Genomic DNA, 16,680 nt, shown 5'->3' with positions numbered 1-16,680 from the left:
CAACCATCCAGGTCCCCGGAGGACGTGAGGGGCAAAAGAAAAAAGAGAGAAGGAAGGTAAAGAGGATAGACTACTGAAGGATAGAGAGTCAGGATGAGAGAGGGAGACAGAGGGATGAACCACTCGAAGGACTGAGATGGAGCACCAAAGTGCAGGACCCAGCTGATCCCTCGCCTATGAGGCCCTGCACTTTCGTAAGTGGCCCTGTTTGTCTATCTGCGGAAACTGTAAGCAAAAACCTCTTTTGAATTGTTGGATTTTAAATTAGATATCCTACCCTCAATACTTTTCACCCAAGGGAAGGACTTAGGTTTATTTTCTTCTTTGCACCATTTGATTTAGCTATTCTGACAACTCACTTTGAAGGAACATTTGATTCAGGAAACCTTTATTTTAAGTTAAAGAATTAGTTGTGACAGGCGAGTTTACTTTACTGTTTTGGTTACACCTGCTTAATGAAGTAATTTCTGTAAAAAGACCCAAAGTCTGAGACCCTTCTGTTCACCATGTCGTCACATTCACTTCTGACTACTACACGACTTCTCCCACTTCTAACTTCTCCTCCCACTACTACTACCCCTCCTATCACTATCCTATCACTACTCCCACCTTACTGGACGGTCAACCTCCTTCAACTCAGTACCAGTCTTCTCACACGTACACCCTATACTGCCCTTTCTACACACGTCTCAAAATCACGCACACTCGCACTAGATAACTCCTAACTTCCAAGGCAATGCCTTGCAGCTCCAAAACTCTTCTCCACAGTCTGCCACATCTTCCTTCCTGCTGCTAGTCTCTTGGCTGTTGTCCTCCTTCTTTGACCTCCCTCTGTTCATCCTCACTTCATGTTTCCTGTCCCCTACTCCTGTCTGCACTCCCTCCTGGGTGTGTACGTGCAGGCAATCGCTTAAATATGGGTCTTAGCCCCATCCACTTCTTCTGCATGGGCTTGCCACCTGGGAGATCTTATGGTGATAGAATATGCAGTTCAATGTTCGGATTTTGAGCAGTGTTCCTCGGGGCCCTGCAGGGAAGTCTAGGGAGGGAAGCCCTCCCCTTTTAATCCATGGTGGTTTTAGTGGGTTTGTTGTGGGAACGTAATAACCCAAAGGGAAATAAGGGTGCAGTACACAGGGTGCAGCCCTAACAAGCTAGTATTGTAACACCGAAAAGGAGGGCAACACACAACTGTATGTAGTTAAAAATAGGCAGTGGGAGAATCCCATTTACGCAAAACGATAGTGCTATAGAACCGTGACCAAGGAGATACAGGGTCAGTGTTGAAGACAGAAGGATAGATGTGAAATAGCTACCTGTCCCTGTCCTATCCCTAAAATAAGGGAGAACTTTCCTTGGGGAGCGCTGATGTGCCGCTTACAAAAAAGGGGACAGTATAAGAAATGAAAGAGAATCAATTTTTGAATAACAATAACAACATCAAGGTTGTTAGACTCCTGTATGTCCCAGGTCATTGTTAAACCTCACAGAGGAATATAGGCAAAAAGGTATAAAAGTAAAGTTTACACCTTGGACTGAAGAAACAAATACCAAATAACAAGTCCAGACTGACTATTGTGGGTACATCATACTTCACTATCCCATAGACAGATCGAGACTTCCCAGGGTGACTCTACCGTTAAAATCTAAGAAAGAGGCTCAGACCAATGTTGTACTGCTGTGATTCAGAGTATATGACAGAAAGTGCTCCCTGGTGGAGATGAGCCAAATTTCAAATGAAGACAAACATGTATCCCACGTATCCCTTCCAGCTGAGTATTAGATGGTAGGACGAGACGTGAGGCCACAATAAAAGACATATAAAGGGTTGTTCATGGTAAAGATAGTGTGTACTTAAATTCGCCACCATATAACAACCACTATCTACCGGTTTCAGTGGTGTATTTTGGGTGTAACCACTTTCATCAGGGCAGTCTTCTAAAACGGGGGGGGATTATTTGTATTTGTATTTATTTTTATTTATTTATAGTGCGCACCATACCCAGGGGTAGCCAGGCGCAAAGGCAGCAAGAGGGTTGCAAAACTTAGTTACATACAGTAGGGTGAGGTCCGGCAGCGGTTACAGTGCCGGACGTATCACGCCAAATAGGAAGGGTAGAACATAAACACTATGGGCAGTACTATATACATATTTACATTCAATGAGATAAGGAGCCATGAGTCGAGAGATTTGAGCCGGTGGATAGTCCTGGCTCTGAACTGGTGGTAGGGTAGGTCCTCCCTGCAGGTAGGAGGAAGGGAGTTCCAGAATTGCGCTGCTTTTAATGGGAAGCTATTGCCTCCAGACATTGTACGTTTGAACCTGGGCACCAGAAGAAGGTTGGAATTGGCCGTTCTCGAGGGGCGAGAGAGGGTGGGTCTAGTAAATCTGGCGATGAGGTATTGAGGGGCCGCTTGTTGGAGGCATTTATGAATCAGAGATACCGATTTAAGGAATATCTTATCCTTGGTGGATAGCCAGTTGACAGATCTTCTGGAATCTGAGATATGGGCTTTCTTCGGGATACTGAGGGCCGCTCTAAGGGCGTTATTTTGGAGGATTTGGATTTTATTTGAGATATATTTGTTACAACCTACGTAAAGCGCGTTGCAGTAGTCCATGGGTGCACAACATACGGCCCGCGGGCCAGTTGCGGCCCGCCATGCCCTTTTGACCGGCCCGCGAGGCACAAAGACTTTCCTAATGGAGGGCGACCCGCGGCCGCCCTCCATTAGCAAAGTCTTTGTTGTCTTCCGGGCCGGTGAAAACACTGGCCCTCATTGGCTCAGCACACACACGCATCACGTCGCTCCTACGAGCCACGTAATGCGTGTGTGCTGCACCAATGGAGGGCCAGCACTACGGCTGGCGTGGCCCATAAGGCTTGATGCCGGAAGGCATTTCAGCCTTGGACCACGCCAGCCGTAGTGCGATTCCAGCGACTTCCAGCTTACCTGCCTGCCTGCCTTCCAGCACGTCTCCGGTAAGTGGTCTGTTTGTGTTTGTGTGTCGGGTTTGTTTTGCTTTATGTTTGTGTGTATGAATGTTTGTGTTTGAATGTATTTTGTGTATATGTTGAGATGCGGGGGTGGGGGGGTGTTTCGGATGTGTATGAATGTTTGTGTTTGAATGTATTTTGAGTGTATGTTGAGATGCGGGGGTGGGGGGGTGTGTCAGATGTGTATGAATGTTTGTGTTTGAATGTATTTTAAGTGTATGTTGAGATGCGGGGGTGGGGGGTGTGTCAGATGTGTATGAATGTTTGTGTTTGAATGTATTTGAGTGTATGTTGAGATGCAGGGGTGAGGGGGTGTGACGGATGTGTATGAATGTTTGTGTTTGAATGTATTTTGAGTGTATGTTGAGATGCGGGGGTGGGGGGGTGTGTCGGATGTGTATGAATGTTTGTGTTTGAATGTATTTTGTGTATATGTTGAGGTGAGGGGGTGTGTCGGATGTGTATGAATGTTTGTGTTTGAATGTATTTTGTGTGTATGTTGAGATGCGGGGGTGGGGGGGTGTGTCGGATGTGTATGAATGTTTGTATTTGAATGTATTTTGTGTGTATGTTGAGATGTGGGGGGGTGTGAATGTTTGTATTTGAATGTATTTTGTGTGTATGTTGAGATGCGGGGGTCAGGGGTGCCGGATGTGTATGAATGTTTTGATTTGAATGTTTTTTGTGTGCTGAGTTGGGGGGTAGGGGTTCGGGTCTGTATAGGTGCATGCTTGAGTGTGTGTGTGTGCTGAGTTGGGGGTGGGGGGTTCGGGTCTGTATGGGTGCATGTTTGTGTGTGTGTTGATTTGGGGGGTGAGGGGTTCGGGTCTGTATGGGTGCATGTTTGTGTGTGTGTTGATTTGGGGGTGGGGGGTTCAGGTCTGTATGGGTGCATGCTTGAGTGTGTGTGTGTGCTGAGTTGGGGTGGGGGGTTCGGGTCTGTATGGGTGCATGTCTGTGTGTGTGTTGATTTGGGGGGTGGGGGGTTCGGGTCTGTATGGGTGCATGTTTGTGTGTGTGTTGATTTGGGGGGTGGGGGTTCAGGTCTGTATGGGTGCATGCTTGAGTGTGTTTGGGGCATAGTGTTTGGTTGGGGGTGAGGGGGCCATGGGGCATAGTGTTTGGTTGGGGTTGAGGGGGCCATGGGGCATAGTGTTTGGTTGGGGGTGAGGGGGTCATGGGCCATAGTGTTTGCTTGGGGGTGAGGGACAGGGGGCATAGTGTTTGCTTGGGGGGTGAGGGACAGGGGGCATAGTGTTTGCTTGGGGGTGAGGGGGCCATGGGGCATAGTGTTTGGTTGGGGATGGGAGCCATGAGGCATAGTGTTTGGTTGGGGGTGAGGGGACCATGGGGCATAGTGTTTGGTTGGGGATGGGAGCCATGGGGCATAGTGTTGCACTCCAAGAGTGAACTCAATAATAAAGCTAAAACAGGCACAATTAGGAGATGTACATCCTTTGCTTTTTTGAGGAAACCTGACTCAACGAAGGCCATACTCCTCTTGGGTAACCCAAACAGCAAACTATAGCAGTCCAAAATAACGGAAAGTCCAATCAAGGGTCAATAAAATATATATAATTTAATTAAACAGACGATATACAATAACTAAATCGAAATAAATGATAGCAATGGAAAATGTGTAGTACAAAATGTAAGTTTGAAATGCAATAAAAATCGTTACCCCTCAAAAACATATCTTTTTCCATGTGTTTAATACAAATTGGGGGTTGAAAAAGACTCCTGACATGTCCTGTCTACCGCCCCACCCACTTTTACTTTTCGGCCCACTATAGCCCTCATATAAGGTACTTTCGGCCCTCTGTCAAAATCAGTTGTGCACCCCTGCAGTAGTCCAACTTGGACAGGATCAGCGCCCTGGCCAGGGTGGTACAGTTGGTGGGGGAGAGAAAGGGTTTGGCTGCCCTGATGAGTTTGCAAGTGTAGGAGGTGGCGGAGGCCATAGCATTCACTTGTTTGTTGAATGTAAGGGCGGAATCTAGATAGACGCCGAGGGTTTTAACCTCCTTAGCTACCTTGATCTTGTTATCATCAATTATGAACGATGAGTATTTGTGGCCCAGCTTGTTGAGGTAGTGTGTAGAGCCTAGAATAAGGAGTTCCGTCTTGTCATCATTCAGGCATAGACCGTGTGAGGCCATCCATGCCTGGATGATGAGGTACACTTTATTAACGAAGGCCAAATCCTTGTCGTAATCCCCCGACAACGGGATGAGGATCTGGGTATCATCGGCATAATTAGTGTAGGTGATACCCAGATCGTCTAGATCAGCAAAAAGGGGCTTTGTGAAAATGTTGTAAAGTATAGGGGAGACGCAAGATCCTTGAGGAACGCCGCAAGTGATAGGTGTAGGGTCGGCTGCTGCTGACAATGAGAAGACTCTCATCGTGCGGTTATTGAGGAAGGATTGGATCCAATTGGTTGCTTCTTGAGAGAAGTGGGCAGCTTTTTGTAGGTGGTTGCACAAGATCTCATGGTCGACCAGATCGAAGGCCGCAGAGAGATCAAGGAGTAGCAATAGTGCTGTCTTAACCTGGTCTCTCAGCTCGTCTATCTGTGCCTTGAGATCTTTAAGTGCAGTTTCGGTTCCATGCTGTGGCCTGAAGCCCAATTGGCGGACGCCTAGGAGATGGAAGTGCTTAAGGTAATGTTGGATCTGGTGGTATGCTATTTTGTCGATGATTATGAGAAGGAACGGTACTGTGGTAATGGGGCGGTAGTTAGTTGGAGTGGATGGGTCTAAATTCGTTTTTTTAAGCAGAGGGAGGACCCAGGACTGTTTTAAATTATTGGGTACGGTGCCTGATGTGAAAGACGCATTTATTAGTTTGGTAATAAAAGGTGCGAGATCACGGGCTGCATCCTTAATTAGTTGAGCGGGGCATAGGTCTCCGTGGCAATGTGAAGGTTTGAGGGTGAGAATAGTGTTTTCTACCTCTTTGGTGGATACTTTATGGAAATTAAAGGGGGGGTTGTGCGCTGGGGGGGATGATTGAGTCAGGTGAGCCTTTTTATGGGAGGCGGTACTCGACTTAGTAGAGGAGAGCAGAGATTCTTTTTTGATGCTTATCTTAGTCTTAAGGGAGGAGATTTTGTTCGCTAGGGCATTTTGTATGCCCGTGCACCAGTTTTTATCTTTGATACACGAGTCGGGCACTTGGATCGGGGATTCAACCTCTTTAAGTATTGTGAAAAGCTCTCTAGTGTTAGATTTAGCTTGTGAGATTCGCGTACTATAAGACGTTTGTTTGGCCAGTATAATTTCTTTTTTATATTGGGAAGCTAGACTGCTCAGGTTTTTTTTATTTTCTGAGGGGTAAGCTCGCCAGATTTTTTCACAGCGTCGCTTTTCCTGTCTGAGGGCTTTAAGATGAGGCGAAAACCAGGAGTTGATGTGTTTCCGGGGCTTGCACTTTTTTAGCTTCAAAGGGGCTATGGCAACAAGGGATGAGAGCATGATTTTATTAGATGTCCACCATCGTGAATGGATCTGTATGATACGGGATGGCATTCAAGGTTGGTGTGATTAGTGGGATCAAGTTTTCGGGGGTGATGTTTTTTTTCTATTTTGGGATTGGACAGCTGGAGCTGTGCTGTTAGCTTGTGCTGGGGTTGCCTCTAGGGTGAACGCAATCAAGTAATGGTCTGTCCAAGGCTGCGGGAGTATGGCAGAGACTAGGACTGGGCAGTTGTGCACAGCTAGCCAGGCCAGAGTTCTCCCTTTGATATGGGTGGGCTCAGTGATCATCTGGGTGAAGCCCAGTTCCTCTAGGGTGTTATTGATTGTACTGGCATTGGCGTCTGCGGGGTCGCTAAATCCTAGGTTAAAGTCTCCTAGTAAGATGCGTTGTGAGGGGTTTTTAAGATTGTTAGATAAGGTGTCTGTGAGGTCTTCTTCAAATGACCCTAGAGGGCCCGGTGGTCGGTAGATAAGGTGAATGGAGATAGATTGAGTATTAGATAGTGTTAACTTGGCGGTTAGAGATTCACAGGAAGTAACATTAGTGGGTGATTCAATTGTAATAGGGAATTTAGTTTTGGCTATGATGGCAAGACCTCCACCTCTAGAGGTGGTGCGATCCAGTCTTAATAACGTGTAGTCATCTGGTACCGCTAGCATAATTGCAGGGCCTGCCGTCGGGTGAAGCCAAGATTCGGTGACCGCTAAGAAGTCCAAGTCTTAGTTGTGTAGCAGGTCGGCAATGTCTGATGCATAGGCTACCATGGAGCGGGCATTTATTAGTGCACCCTTAGTCCCGAGATCTACTGGGTTTAGGGGTGGTGGCACAGATTTGTGCGTACTTTTCTGGTCACGGATGGGCTCACGGTGGAGTCTACTGTTCAATTGAAGAGGATGAAGGGATGGATTCCTAGTCAGCTTATCGTGGGCTGGTTTAAATAGAGGGTCATAGAACCTTGGGAGCCTGGCACGTAATCTAAGGTTCCTCATGAGAACAGGGCAAGGTGTGGAGGTCATTTCAATTAATGTGTATGGGTTATATGCGGGCTCAGGTACTGGTAAATTGGGTAGCGTGGTTAGGTATTGGCTGTTCAAGATGTGCAGTATTGATCTCAGTAACACTGTATAAAGCGCATGGAGCTACATTGTGATATTGGGCAAGATAAGGCTAGTACAGTGTAGTTGTTGTCCGGTAGCGTAAGGTCTAGACTAATGTGTCACTTAAATTCAATTTTATCAATCAAGGCACAAAAGCATAGGTCACTAGCAAGGTGCATAGGCAAAGGGTCACTTAAATTCGATTTTAGCAATCCGGACACAAAAGCATAGGTCAATAGCAAGGTGCATAGGCAAAGGGTCACCTAAATTCGATTTTAGCAATCGAGGCACAAAAGCATAGGTGCTAGCAGGGTGCATAGGCAAAGGGTCATCTAAATTTGATTTTAGCAATCAAGGCACGAAAGCATAGGTCACTAGCAGGGTGCATAGGCAAAGGGTCACCTAAATTCGATTTTAGCAATCAAGGCACAAAAGCATAGGTCACTAGCAGGGTGCATAGGCAAAGGGTCACCTAAATTCGATTTTAGCAATCAAGGCACAAAAGCATAGGTCACTAGTAGGGTGATACTCTATATTCAGTCACCGTGTTTCTGCCACAGGGACATTGGTCTGAGCCTCTTTCTTAGATTTTAACGGTAGAGTCACCTTGGGAAGTCTCAATCTGACTAGGGGATTGTAAACTGTGATGTACCCACAAAAGACAGTCTGGACTTGTTATTTGGTATTTGTTTCTTCAGTCCAGGTGTAAACTTTACTTTTATACCTTTTTGCCTATATTCCTCTGTGAGGTTTAACAGTGACCTGGGACATACAGGAGTCTAACAACCTTAATGGTATTGTTTTTCAAAAATGGATTCTCTTTGATTTCTTTTACTGTCCCCTTTTTTGTAAGGGGCACATCAGCGCTCCCCAAGGAAAGTTCTCTCTAATTTTAGGGACAACACAGGGACAGGTAGCTATTTCAGATCTATCCTTCTGTCTTCAACACTGACCCTGTATCTCCTTGGTCACGGTTCTATAGCGCTATCGTTTTGTTGTGGGACCGCCAGCAAGCTCTGCTGATTCCATTGGCAAAGTAGCTCCACTGCGGTGAGCAGCTGTTCTAGCATTTGGTCGGCTATTCTGTTTCTCAGTGTAGAAGGGGGGCGGCTGCTCTTTCTCTCGCCACTCTGCGGTGCACGGAACTTTGCGGCATGTGAGTCTTGGTTGTGCAGAGGGCTGCTTCTAATTCCCCTGGTTCTTTTCCCGTCTGTGTTCTCTGGATGTTCCCATGTGGGCTTTGCCTCTGTAAAAGCATAAACATACTGGCAAGCATTATATATGTACATTTCGGCAAGGCAGGTGGCCAGGTTCTACACAAATACATACTGGCATGGGTTAGGGGGGTTGGTATAGACCCTGTTTTATTATAGTTTCCCCTCAGGGCTGGCTCTGGATCCCCCTGTCCACCCCATTCTTCCCATGAAAGTAGATCTTGTACTGACAAGGTTGCATTCTTGACCTTGCCACAAATCTTAAATTTCACCTGGTAGATACGCACTGGGTGTGCATTGGTTGTCTCCCACGGGACTTGCAGGGAAGATAATTACTGGCCTTGCAGACAATTCAAGCCGAAAACACTTTAGGAGCGCAGATCAAAGCACAGAGTATGATGTGCAGACACAAAAAACCACTGGGTGAGTCACCCGTGGCTTTGGAACACTTAAAACCCGAGCAGGGAAGCAGTGGTTTCGAGAGCGATGTGGATGAGCCACTCATGGAGGAAACGGCAGTTACCCTGCAGCCAGCCCCCAACCCCGAAGGGTGGTTGAGATTCGCTTTGTAGACCACCGCTGGCAAAACAAAGGCTACAAATATAAAATATAAAAAAACAGATGCAACAGAAACCAAGGGTACACGCTCCGCCTCTCCTATCTAAAACGGTTGATGCGCAGCACGAACAATTGTCTCAGTCAGCGCCGAAACATTAAATCAACACACACTGTGTCAAAGCGGTGCCGGAGCATAAAACACACACACCAAAGGAATAACCAGTGGCGCCAAGATGTTGGCAACTGTTACCCATATTGTGTTTCTCCAATGATCACTGACACATTATGTAAGTGTTGGCAATAAAAAAGCAGTGTTTTTTTTTATTTTACTGTATGTAATACTACACAACATAGTCATAATAATATCCATATCATACATAATGTACACTTTTGGGCACGAGGTCTATGGTTGTGCCCCCTGGCCCGTGCCACCTTCCTCTTCCCACGACGACGTGGGCCCCGTTCGTGGCCCTGTATTTCTTTTCTTCTCCCCTTTTCTTCTTCTTTTCTTGGGTGGGTGGGTTCTTGGGAAGAGAGGTTATCTGGTATGCAGATTACTTGTGGTGCTCTGTACAGAGCACCCAGGTTTGTGCTGCTTGCTGCCCAAGGAGCCCCTTATATTCTGTTAGAAATGGCCTTAGGCACTGCATGTGTGTGGGGTGGCTTTCCCCGCCCCCGCCGACAGTAGTTAGTGCCTCATGAAGACCATTGAAGGTCACCAACTGTTATTTCCTGCCTCGGCTCTCTCCTGTGGGTGCGGCACATGCAAATGTGCTTTCGCACCTCGCTAGGGCCCTCATCCTGCTGCATCTTTGCAGCTGAGGGAGAGGGGAGAGGTATGGGGCTGACCATGTCTGCAGCATGTGTTCTGCCCATACCCCTACGCCCTCCTTGCGCTCCAGGTTACTTGGCCTCGCTTTTGAGCTGCGGGGTGCCCCCTCTACAGTGCTGCCTTGAATCGAAAACCTCTGGTCATTTAAAATTATCTGCAAAAAAAACACATACATGCCACTGAACTCCCCAGTTAGTAACCAAAGGGGAGGGAAGCTTATCTAAAATAATGCAAAAGAAGGGTTTATTAGATACGGACTGAGAAGAGGAACAGCATGCACTCTCTACAAGTAAATGGACCAGAGGGAGATTCCGACAATGCTTAAAAGACGTCCTTTATCAATGTTTAAAACAAATCGCCCCATGAAGAGAATAGCAGGGGTTTCAATAGAAAGTGGCCCAAGTATAAAGTCTGAAGTCCAAGAAAGTCGGCATGAGAGAGAGATGCTGGAACACAAGGATTATTCAGGGGGATATATATCTATTGATAAGGATCAGGATATAGAACCAGAGGACTACCCAGATCCATCCTCCGATGTGGAGGGTCCCCAATAACCTCTTTGCCCACAGGCAATCAGTGACTATATAATTATCTGTTGCTTAGGACAGCACAAACACTTTGTGTGAAAGCAACTGGTTTGCACTGGGTAGGGGGACTGCATAAGGACCCAATACACATTCTAAATATTGAGTGAGTTATAGCTGTAGCTGAGCTGGAAGTCCATTATAGGACAGCCTCCCAGAAGTTTGATGACAACTAGACACTGCCCAAGCACCGTTGCTTCCTATGGGAGAACTGTGAAGAACTTTACAAGCTACGCCCAACTAGCCCAAACCTAGGTGACCTACTTTGAACTTGGGTGTCCACTGTTATTTGGATTGGGCCTGGGATTGCTGTGAATAGTATTGAGTGCTGGCATTGCCTTATAACATTATAAACCCTATGAGCTGTTGTCCAAGAAGCATGTGTGTTATATGGTTGGCATGACAACTGGGAATGCTCAGGTATGCATCCACTGCATCGGATCAGAAAATGTTATTTGTTCTGTCCTTGGGACAGTGTTTTATAATGATTCTCCTAATCGGGAGTCTCGTTGGAAAGCACATGCTTTCCGGAGCAGGACGATTAGGCGCGGCCAGTTCGGCGCAGGCTGATTCGCCGCGACCGATTCGGCGCGGGAGCCAATTGGGCGCGCCCATTTTGGCGCGCCGACGTTTGGCCGCGGGGATGTTTTGGTGCGGGGTGGGGGTTACAGTATTTTTTTACAGTATTTATTTGAAAGTACATGCTTATTTTTTATTGTGAATTGCCCGAATACTTCGTTATTTTTTTCTTTATCAATTGTTCAATCATCATGGGACTTAAATATAAAACTTTTGCTGCCCAGGCACAAGGCCAGTTTGGTCTTGTGATTAAGTTCAAAGTCTCACAATCTTGCAGGCCATGGTTCGTGGCTGGGCTAACGCTTTTAATTTTATTCTATTTGCAAAATATCACATTATTTTTTTTCAAATACAATAAAATGAAAAGCTTTAGCCCAGCCACGAACCATGGCCTGCAAGATTGTGAGTCTTGGAACTTAACCACAAGACCAAACTGGCCCTGTGCCTGGGGGTAGAAAAAAGTTGCATATTTAACTTGCATAATTCAACAGTCTAATAAAAAAAAAAATAATAAAGCATTTAGGCAATTCACAATAAAACATACTACACTTCATGCCAGTCACTTGACCCCACATTATTTTCAAATGCAACACGTTGTCAGGAACAGTTCCTGTCAACGTGCTGCATTTGAAAATAATTATGCTTTTAAATTTGGCGTGAGGGAGTTTAGATGTGGCTGCAATGTCAGCCACGTCCAAACGTCCCACGCGCCAAATCGGCGGCGCCAGAAAGGCTCCCGCGCCGAAATGGGCGCGGCGAACTGGCCGCGCCGAACTGGCCCATGGCGAAACGGCCGCGCCAAAAGGGGGTGTACCGCATGCTTTCATCCTGTGCTGGCGTAGTGAGTTTTATGTGAGCCTGCTCACCCTCGTCTGTCTGTGTCCACTCCACCCCATCCAGGGTTACCAGATTGGGCTATTTCCTGCACAAGTGGGCTGCTCAAAAACCATTTGCGCAGAACATTGTCGGAGTGTGTTGGTTGGGGTTTTGATGGCTGTTTTGGCCCACTTGGCGGCACAGCAGTGTATTTGGAAATACATTGTTCATATGTATTCAGAGGTTCAAAGGCTCACAAAGAGTCCTGGGTGAATTTTCTTTCTACCTTTATTATCGGCCCAGTGGCTCGGTTCGAGCAAGTGTTTCCCATTTCCTCACAGCGTCGTGTCTCTGCAGCGAGCTCCGTAATACCCTCGCAAATGCATTCCTTTTGTTATCCACATCAGAGCCTTTCTTATGCATGATGGCACATTTCCAACTGAGTGACCAGGAATGGGCAGCAGTAATCTTGCAAATCTGTGCCCACCCTTTTAAATATGTCTACTAGCACAACATGCAAAAAAAAGTCTCCTGTCTGTGGTCAAATATTCTTAATATCATTCATAACAGCGAGCTGGAAGTGTGTGCCAAAGAATTTCCAGAACGAACTTAGTTTATTGCAAAACGCCTGCGTGTGTGTCTGAAAGTGGTAAAAGTACAGTGGCGTAAAGTAGATGTTTCACGCTTTCATTATGTTGCAGTCTGGTACTTATACTTTTCCTTTCAGTAGGTGAAAAATAAAGCTGCATTGATATTCTTTCAGCTTAACATGTTTCTACAAGGATTTACAGGTCAGGTTATTGCAAATGGTGTGTTTTGCAAGTTAACTATCATACAGTATTATTGTAGGCATCGAACTCCAAAACTTTCTTTATGCCAATTAAAGTTTGCAAGGTATGTGGTCAAGTGCTTAAATTGCAGAGTGGATTAAACTCCCTACTTCACTGTTCAGCTAACGTGTGTGATACTGGGCACAATATTAAATCTCGCTCTGATAGATTTAATTGCACACATAAGAGTCCTTGTAAGGGATTAAATTAACACTATATGAAAAAGACGCCCTAACTATAGGGCAGAATGAGTAATTTTAGGGACCAAATGTACCCTCAGGCCCCTAATACCATTGCCTAAAATTGCATTGTTTCATTGGAACGCACTCAGTCCCATATCACTTGATTTGACAGGCAGCTATATAATCGCACCAGCCATTTAGTGCACCAGGGATTTTTGCATAGCGGGTGGACTGCTGCAGAACTCTCTCACTCTCTCTGCGCTGTCTCTCGCGCTCTCTGCACCGTCACTCTTGCTCTCTCTGCACCGTCACTCTCTCTCTGCACCGTCACACTCTCTCTCTCTGCACCGTCACTCTCTCACTCTCTCTGCACCGTCACTCTCTCTCTCTGCATCGTCTCTCTCTCTGCACTGTCTGTCTCTCTCTGCGCTGTCTCTCTCTGCGCTGTCACTCTCTCTCTGCGCTGTCACTCTCTCTCTGCGCTGTCACTCTCTCTGCGCTGTCACTCTCTCTCTGCGCTGTCACTCTCTCTGCGCTGTCACTCTCTCTGTGCTGTCTCTCTCTGTGCTGTCACTCTCTCTCTGCGCTGTCACTCTCTCTGCGCTGTCACTCTCTCTCTGCGCTGTCACTCACTCTCTCTGCGCTGTCACTCTCTCTGCGCTGTCACTCTCTCTGCGCTGTCTCTCTCTGCACTGTCACGCTCTCTGCACTCTCACTCTCTCTCTGCACTCTCACTCTCTCTCTGTGCTGTCTCTCTCTCTGTGCTGTCTCTCTCTCTGTGCTGTCACTCTCTCTCTCTGTGCTGTCACTCTCTCTCTCTGTGCTGTCACTCTCTCTCTCTGTGCTGTCACTCTCTCTCTGCGTTGTCACCCTCTCTGCGTTGTCACCCTCTCTGCGCTGTCACCCTCTCTGCATGCGTTCTCACTGCGCGCTGTCGCTCTCTATGCATGGTTGCTCTCTCCCTCTTTGTAGCCTTCCTCCTTGCAACCTTATTCTCCCTCTCACCTTGGTAACCTTTAAGATATCCCTTCTAGAACACTCATTCCATTCTCTCTAAATCTCACCTGTGCTCGCAGCACTTACTTTTTCTCTCATCCTTCCTCACACCCTCGCCTTTTCCTTTACCCTTTCTCGCTCATATTCCCTCTTTCTAAAATATTGATGGTACTCGCTCTCAGTGGCTTCCTCTATTTCCTTTCTCATTCATTCTCTTGCACACCTGCATCCCTTCACGCATCCTCCCTTGAAAGTGTTCTCTCTACTCCTTGCACCCTAAGGTGCCTATAAATGCAAAATGCTAAGAACAGCAGTAAACGTCAAAACTATTGCCTTTGCCAATGCTTGTTTGTTTTGCAGTGCCAATGCTCTGATGGGGAGTCCTCCTTCTGCCGCTCCACTCCCCTTAAGGAACCTTCCTGCTGTGTCTCCTGGGGCTTCAGACTCACCTCGTGGCAGCTCCCTCTTTCCTGATGCCCTCACACATCGGGACCAACCATCGGTGACCCAGAGGAGTCTGAGGTCGCCTACACCTGGATCAGGGAGCTTAGCCTGGCCCCCAGCACAGGCCTCTCCAGCTTCCCTTTCTGCATCACGTCGTCCCTGGCAGTGCGCCGGCTGCACAACCATGAACGAGGCCCGCTCGGTGCTGTGTGTGGGCTGCGACCGCCCCCGCGCATGCAAGACTGCCCCGACGCCTGAGCCGGAGGGTAAGTCACTCGGCCGAGGCAGGTGGTGTTGCCAAGCCTGCACTTTTGAGAACGAGAGCGCGGCGGTGCTGTGCGTCGTGTGCGAGAGGCCCCGCCTGGCAGCGAAGCCGAGCCTGACGTTTCCGGAACCACAGCCTTTGGGACCCGTCGCCCCAGCGAATGCACCGAAAGAGGTGAGCGTGTGGTAGCCTCGTACAGCTCCGTGACTCCTGTATGTATTTCTTGAGTCTGGTTTGTTCTTGAAATGTGACCCTCTCCCCCTGTCCTGCAGGTGTTTGGCTGGCACTGTGAACACTGCACTTTCTGGAACACTACAGCAAACTATGTCTGCCAGATATGTGACCGCACTAGTGTGCAGTGCGGCAGCATCCAGATGCCAGCTGTGCCTGATGCAGATCTGCGCAAGGAAGTGCCCAAGCCGGGGACCCAGCCTGGCCGTCTTGAGCCGCCCCCAGTTCACAATACTCCGGCGATCGTTGGAGAGCAGGAGTTCCAACGGCAGCAGCGCCTCCGGGAAGATGGCGCCAAACTCATCAACATGATACGTGTAAGCGGGATATGCACATGCTCGCTTACCTCATTAGACTCTAAGGCAGGGCTGGAGGTGCAGGGTCTCTGGAGGAGTGGGGGCAGTCGCCCCTAGATGCTCTGTTCAATGTGGTGCAGCTCGGCCATCTGAGGCCTGTGCTTTTATGCTCTGTGCAACATTGGGTAGTGCTCGACTTGATAAAGCCTGAGTAAGTGCTCTACTCTAGTCAGTAAGTTATTCATCCGCAAGATTTGTGTTTCCTTAAAGATATGTCTGATGTTTAAGGCCTTTGTTTAAATTGTCAATTATGCAATGGATTGCTTCCTCCCTGTAAAGTTTTGAAGATCTGTTGCATTGGTGATACATCTGCTGCAAAATGTTCTTTCCAGGGGCCTTGTTTGTAGCTGATTAGTGCTTGCATGGTCCCTGTCTCTATTTTTTGTGATGCGTGGCTTCCCACATTATAGGCCTCATTACGAGTTGGGCGGTATTCCGATGGTAAATCTGCTAGAATACCGCCCAACGGAACTAGCTAACGTTACCGCCACTTGGTCAGGCGGATTTACAGCAGGATTACAAGTGGCAGTGTTAGTCCCCATTCATTTGGAATGTATAGTACTGCGAGCAGGATATTTGTGGATTTACGGCATCAGTAATTCGGCTGATTTTGCTAATTTTTCTGGTGGAAAGTGGGAAGATCATGCTGGAGGTAAATCACCAACTCCAGGGCCAAACGTGTAGTATGGCAGTGCAGGAAAAGTGGCAGTAATTTCGATACCGCCACTTTTTTCCAACAAGCCATACTCGTAATGAGCCCTATTCTTATGAGGTGTGTCTAATTGAGTCCCTTCTCCATGCTTCATGTTTACTCGGTTGTGTGTGATTGATTGATGCGGATATTGTGATTGATACCCTCCTGTATGCTCTTAACTTTTGTGTGATTTATTTTCTCAGCTTTGCTCACTTTCCTGGGGGAAGGAGGTGGAATTAGTTGCCTTCGTCTGCTCTCTTCCCTCCATTGCGTGGGATTCAATAGCTTCTCCCTTCCCCTGGTTACCTTCACTGTTTCTTCAGCTATGTCAAATCTCTTCCATTGGGGATGTTTTTCTATCTCTCATATTTGTTTGTGCGTGTGTTATTCCCTCCACGTACTCTTTTCCTTCAGATGTGTGCGATTGAGTCTCCCCAGCTCTCAGCTCGTGCATGTGACTGATCACTTTCTTCTCCCTCTGATGTGTCTTTAGTCCGCAGTTGCTTTGTGCGATTGATTCTCT

General features: G+C 47.3%; 1 protein-coding gene across 6 annotated transcripts in view; it reads left to right on the top strand.

Annotated features, from left to right (window-relative positions):
- Window positions 1–16,680, top strand: part of RNF31 (ring finger protein 31) — a 915,252-nt gene that overhangs the window by 329,227 nt on the left and 569,345 nt on the right. For all 6 annotated transcript variants that reach the window (XM_069633995.1, XM_069633999.1, XM_069633998.1 and 3 more), the window contains exons 8-9: window positions 14,528–15,050; window positions 15,149–15,424. In XM_069633995.1, coding sequence (XP_069490096.1) covers window positions 14,528–15,050; window positions 15,149–15,424 — 799 coding nt within the window. The remainder of the gene's footprint in view (window positions 1–14,527; window positions 15,051–15,148; window positions 15,425–16,680) is intronic.

This window comes from Ambystoma mexicanum, chromosome 13, assembly GCF_040938575.1.
Source record: "Ambystoma mexicanum isolate Mex_15411 chromosome 13, UKY_AmexF1_1, whole genome shotgun sequence".
In the NCBI taxonomy this organism is placed as follows: Eukaryota; Metazoa; Chordata; class Amphibia; order Caudata; family Ambystomatidae; genus Ambystoma; species Ambystoma mexicanum.
The sequence above is the reverse complement of the archived record's forward strand: the minus strand, read 5'-3'. Positions and strand labels throughout refer to the sequence as shown.